The sequence below is a fragment of the Cebus imitator genome, unplaced genomic scaffold (assembly GCF_001604975.1).
Source record: "Cebus imitator isolate Cc_AM_T3 unplaced genomic scaffold, Cebus_imitator-1.0 Scaffold82, whole genome shotgun sequence".
Lineage (NCBI taxonomy): Eukaryota > Metazoa > Chordata > Mammalia > Primates > Cebidae > Cebus > Cebus imitator.
The window spans coordinates 3,070,301-3,076,420 of NW_016107397.1; the positions used below are offsets into that span (position 1 = coordinate 3,070,301).

The window sequence follows — 6,120 nt, forward strand, 5'->3', positions numbered from 1 at the left end:
GGCTCCACAACGGGCTGTGCAGTGGCACCTGTTGAGCCGGGCGTGGTGGCACACACCTGTAACCTCAGCACTTTGGGAGGCCAAAGTGGGAGGATCACTTGAGATCAGGAGTTCAACACCAGCCTGGCCAACATGGTGAAACCCCCTCTCTACTAAAAATACAAAAAAATGAGTTAGGTGTGGTGGCACACGTCTGTAATCCCAGCTACTCGGGAAGCTGAGGCAGGAGAATCTCGAACCCGGAAGGCAGAGGTTGCACTGAGCTGAGACCAAGCCATTGCACTCCAGCCTAGGCAACAGAGCAAGACTCCGTCTCAAAAAATAAAAAAAAAAGAAGAAGTTCACATGAGTCACAGCACCCAGGGCCACCCAGACCAGGGCCCTCTAATTCAGGTGTGTCCACTCTTTTGGCTTCCCTGGGCCACACTGGAAGAATTGTCTTGGGAAACACATACAATTCACTAATATTAACAATACCTGATCAGCTTTTAAAAAATCGCAAAAGAATCTCATAATGGCCAGGCATGGTGCCACATGCCTGTAGTCCCAGCTACTCAGGAGGCTGAGGCTGGAGGATCACTTGAACCCAGGAGTTCTGGGCTGTAGTGCACTATGCCAATCGGGTGTCCGCACTAAGTTCAGCATCAATATGGTGACCTCTCGGGAGCGGGGGACCACCACGTTGCCTAAGGAGGGGTGAACTAGCCCTGGTCAGACACGGAGCAGGTCAAAACTCCCGTGCTGATCAGTAGCGGGATTGTGCCTGCACTCCAGCCTGGGCAACACAGCAAGACCAAGTCTCTAAATAAATAAAGAATCTCATAATGGTCGGGAGCAGTGGCTCACGCCTATAATTCCAGACTTTGAGAGGCCAAGGTGGGTGGATCACCTGAGGTTGGGAGTTCAAGACCAGCCTGACCAACATGGAGAAACCCCATCTCTTCTAAAAAAAATGCAAAAAAAAATTAGCCGGGCGTGGTGGTGGGCGCTTGTAATCAGAGCTACTCAGGAGGCTGAGGCAGAAGAATCGCTTGAACCTGGGAGGCGGAGGTTGCAGTGCGCCAAAATCGCGCCACTGCACTCCAGTCTGGGTAACCAAGTGGGACTCTGTCTCAAAATAAACAAATAAATAAAATTGCAAAAGAATCTCATGTTCTAAGAAAGTTTACAAATTTGTGTTGGGCTGCATTCAAAGTCACCTTGGGCCACGTACGGGCCGCAGGCTGTATAAATTTGAGCCAAACCATGAATTCCCCCATTTCCCAGAAACCTCTGGGCTTTCTGTATTGCTAATAACTTCACACACTGCAGCCCCTGGTAACGGTGGCTTCCTAAGGACAACTGCTCCCTCAGACCCGCGGCACCAAGGTCAAGGACCTGACCACTCCCCTTTGCTTAAGTACCTTATCTTAAGACGAAGACAGACCCAACTCCTTCCACAGTACCATTCTGCACCCGTTCCACAGCCCTCCTGCCATCTCCCTGTCACCCAGCCCTGGGACCTAGCTGTACTTTGAAAATATAGCAACTGGAGAAATAAAACGGAGAAACATGGCCGGGCACAGTGGCCCATGCCTATAATCCCAGCACTTTTGGAGGCCAAGGTGGACGGATCACCTGAGATCGGGAGTTCAGGACCAGCCTGGCGAACAAGTCAAAACTCTGACTCTACTAAAAATACAAAAAAATGAGTTAGGTGTGGTGTCAGGCACCTGTAGTCCCAGATACTCGGGAAGCTGAGGCAGGAAAATCCTTTGAACCTGGGAGGCGGAGGTTACAGTGAGCTAAGACCCCACCATTGCACTCCAGCCTGGGCGACAGAGTGAGACCCTCTCTGTAATAAATAAATAAAATAGTTTAAACAACTAAATCAATAAATAAAATGACCTACAGAAGCAGCCAAGGAGAGCAGGGGCTTGGGGATGGCAGGAGAATGGGACAGAATGTCTCCCGATCAGGGACACAGAGGGGTGGACAGTGGCGGGATGAGTGGCAGGCAGGAGGAAGACAGACAGAGCCGCAAGCAGGTGAGAGAGGTGACCCATCACCGTCACCTCCAAATGTGCCATGACCAAACAGGCAGGCTCCGGGCACGAGGCTTTTTATTCTAACAGCACTGGGCGGACCCCGCCCACCTGCCAGATGGTTCCTGGAGTGAGGCTGGTCTTTCCTAGCAGGTAAGACACAGTTTTGTCGGGTGAATGAGTGGCTCTTCTCTTGGTCCAGGGAGAGCCCCTTCCACTGGGCAATGCACAGCGGCCCTTCCTCTCTGGGAATGCCCAGGCTCACACGGTCCACTTCAGACACCTGCAGACAGATAGGGAGCCAGGATGAGGGGAGAGAGGTCTGGGGAGGCTGTGGGGAGGAGGAAGTGGGGATGAACGGCAGGGGCTGAGCTCACCTGGTCTCCTGGTGGGTCCCCAGACAGCGCACAGTACAGTACCGGGCACCGCAGCTGACACAGGTGTAGGGGGAGGGGAAGCCGCAGACAGCACAGAAGGGGCGCTGGGGCCGCGAGGGGGGCCCCGCACAGGCTGTCAGGTAGTTGGGGCCCTCGGCCACACTCAAGTTCTGCAGAGAAAAGGGGCCAGCTCTAGGACTCCTCCTCCCACCGGCGCAGCAAACACCTGCCGGGGCCAGGCTCACCCCTGCCCTGGGGGGGGTCCTCCCAGGCCAACCCTCATCTCACCTGCTCCTCCAGCAGGGCCTGAAAGTTTTTTCGGAAGCGAAGTTTAAAATGATCACCTCGAGTTTTCTTCTTTTTCTTTCCTAGGGGTCAAGGGCGATCAGCTGCATGGCACTTGCCCAGAATGACAGCAGCGTTCTCTGGTTATCAATCCCGTGCCCACATGCCCTCCTGGTTCTTTTTTTGAGACAGAGTCTCACTCTGTCACTCAGGCTGCAGTGCAGTGGCGCAGTCTCAGCTCACTGCAACCTCCACTTCCTGGGTTCAAGTGATTCTCTTGCCTTGGCCTCCCAAGTAGCTGGGATTACAGGCGTCCGACACCACACCCGGGTAATTTTTTTTTGTATTTTTAGTAGAAATGGGGTTTCACCATGTTGGCCAGGCTGGTCTTGAACTCCTGACCTCAAGTGATCCACGCACCTCAGCCTCCCAAAGTGCTGGGATTACTGGTGTGAGCCACTGCACCCAGCCCTGCCTTCCTGGCTGTAAGTTGGCCCCTTGCTACCAGCCACTGCCTTCCACCCCAGTTCTCCAATCCCAGCCGACCATCACCTCCATGGCCCTAAATCTAAGGCTTCATGTCAGAGCTCATCCAGTCTCTCGTTTATTTCACATACACGAGAGGAAACTGAGGCACAGAAAGGGGGTGTGGTTGCCCACAGCCACAGGAGCCAGTCACCAGCAGAGGCACCAGGAGCTCCTGGGTCCTCCCACAGCCAGAGTTGAGCGGACTCTCCCCCTTCCCCACAGTCCCGCCCCCACTTCCTCCTCCACCCGCCTCACCGGTGTCCGCATCATCATCGAACTGAGGCAGCCTCTTGCCGAGCTGAGGGAGTCCTGCGTGGGGGTCGTCCTGGAAATTGTCATTCTCCAGGGCCTCCAGCTGCCGGTTGATGCGACGCTGCCGGGCGGCCCGGTCCAGCACCCGCCGCTGCCCGGGGTCCTGGGAGCGGACTGGAAGGGGCAGGGCACACAAAGTTACAGGGGTTCCCGGAAAGAGGAGCGGTGCAGCCATGGCTCTGGGTGGGTCAAGGAAGGCACCCAGGGTGGGAGCCACAGCCCTCTGATCTCACCTCCATCACCAAGCCCTCGATCCCCCTGTCTCCTCCCGGACCAGCCCCCAGACCATGCTTCCTGTCCCACCAGCTGAGACCCTTTCAGTCTCTCCCGCCTGTTTTCTCCACCTTCCTCCCAATCCCAGTCCCAGCCAGTGAGACCCCTCCTGGAGACGGCTCGCTGCCGACAGGGGAGGCCATGGCGCCCGCCCTTGGGGCTTCCACGCTATCCTGTGCCCTCAATACACATGGCCCTCATGCTCAGCAGCTCATCTCCTACCTCAAAGGAACCAGGGGCCACCCACACTTGGACCCGCTCATCTTCCAGGCCACCCACCCGCAAACGTGTTGCCAAGTGGGCAGAACCCTGCCCCGGGGCCCCCCAAGTCCCACCACGGCACCTAAGCCCTCCCCTGCAGCCCATTCCCTTCCTCTCCCATCTTCAACCCCTCCTCCTCAACTGGCACTTTCCTTTCCGTGAAAAACCTGGCGACACTCATGGGTCTACCACTTCACGGCTCCTCCTTCAGAGTAATCCACAAGACGTGTTGCTTCTTCACCTCCCACCCTCTCCTCGACACCCCAAATCTGACTATCCAAGGGGACCACCCACACTCCAGGCACAGGTGCCCTCCTCGGAGCAACTCCAGGGGGCCTTCCCGGCCTCCTCCTCGGACCTGAGCCCTGTCCGCCCTGTGGCGGTGCTGACTACCTTCATTGAGTAGAAAGAGACCCTTTGCTTGCTTCCTTGAAAAGATTGCAGGGATTCTCCATGTCCAGTAATGCTGCTCAGGCTCCAGCTCGGCTGCTGCCCTGCCTCTACGGAGGTGGCTGGCCCTCTTCTCTGCTCAGTCTACGCACTCTTCCTGGGATTTTGAATCTAAACAAAGGGCTCTGATGATGATCACTCACAAGCAAATGACTCCCAGAGCGATTCCCTCAACCCAGAGCCCGCTCCCAGGCTCCACAACGGGCTGTGCAGTGGCACCTGTTGAGCCGGGCGTGGTGGCACACACCTGTAACCTCAGCACTTTGGGAGGCCAAAGCGGGAGGATTGCTTGATGCCAGGAGTTAGAAACCAGCCTGGGCAGCATAGCCAAACCCCATCGCTACAAAAAATTTAAAAATGAGCCAGGCCTGTTGCACATACATGCCTGTAGTCCCAGCTACTCGGGAGGCTGCGGTGGGAGGATTACATGAGCCGGGGAGGTTGAGGCTGCTGTGTGCAGTGAGCTGTGATCACGCCACTGCCCTCCAGCCTGAGTGACAGAGCAAGACTCCAAAACAAACAAACAACAGCAACAAAAATCAAAAAGAAAAAAGAAATCCACTAGCCCCACTGAAACTCAAAATAAAAAGTTTTCCCATCCAAGTCTGCTTCTGCCTTCTCTCAAGGCGAATGGAACCGTCTATGCAGACATCCAAACCAGAAACCTAGAAGCTATTTTAAACCTTTTTTCCGCAGCTGGGCACAGCAACTCACACCTGTAATCCCAGCACTTTGGGAGGCTGAGGCAGGCAGATCACTTGAAGTCAGCAGTTTGAGACCAGCCTGGCCAACATGGCAAAACCCGTCTCTACTAAAAATACCAAAATTGGCCGGGTATAGTGGCGGGCACCTTTAGTCGCAGCTACTTGGGAGGCTGAGGCACAAGAATCGCTTGAACCTGGGAGGCAGAGGTTGCAGCAACCTGAGATAGCGCCATTGCACTCCAGCCTGAGAGACAGAGTGAGACCCTGTCTCAAAAAACAAAAAACCGTTTTCCTCATTGCCTTAGCAGCTGTTCACCGGGTTCTGGTAATTTTACATGATAGATCTCTTCACTCATCAAACAAGTATTAAGCACCCATTAATCGTCATAATAACAGCAGCAGCTCCAGTAGCTAGCACTTGTTGGGCACTTCCTATGAGCCAGGCACCATGCCCAGCTCTTTGCATAACTTGAGCCGTTTAACCCTTACAACAGCCGTATGGGACAGTACTGTTATCATCCACAGTTTACCAACATTCAGAGATTAAGAAATGTGTCCAAAGTTCACGCAGCTAGCAAGTGGCCAGGTCAGAATTCAAAGCACTGCACAGCATCAAAGAGCATGACCTGGCTGGGCACGGTGGTTCACGTCTGTAATCCCAGCACATTGGGAGGCTGAGGCAGGCAGATCAAGAGGTCAAGAGATCGAGACCATCCTGGCCAACATGGTGAAAGCCCGTCTCTACCAAACAATACAAAAATTAGCTGGGCGTGGTGACTCGAGCCTGTAGGCCCAGCTACTGGGGAGGCTGAGGCAGGAGAATTGCTTGAACCCAGGAGGCGGAGACTGCAGTGAGCCGAGATTGCACCACTGCACTCCAGCCTGGTGCCTGGTGACAGAACAAGA

General features: G+C 54.8%; 1 protein-coding gene across 1 annotated transcript in view; it reads right to left on the reverse strand.

Moving 5' to 3' along the window:
- Nucleotides 1-2,089: 2,089 nt before the first annotated feature.
- Nucleotides 2,090-6,120, reverse strand: part of ZNHIT1 (zinc finger HIT-type containing 1) — a 7,658-nt gene continuing 3,627 nt past the window's right edge. Inside the window, exons 2-5 of the mRNA XM_017533525.1 lie at nucleotides 3,470-3,640; nucleotides 2,690-2,769; nucleotides 2,402-2,571; nucleotides 2,090-2,307 (exon numbers count right to left, since the gene is read on the reverse strand). Coding sequence (XP_017389014.1) covers nucleotides 2,286-2,307; nucleotides 2,402-2,571; nucleotides 2,690-2,769; nucleotides 3,470-3,640 — 443 coding nt within the window. The 3' untranslated portion in view covers nucleotides 2,090-2,285. The remainder of the gene's footprint in view (nucleotides 2,308-2,401; nucleotides 2,572-2,689; nucleotides 2,770-3,469; nucleotides 3,641-6,120) is intronic.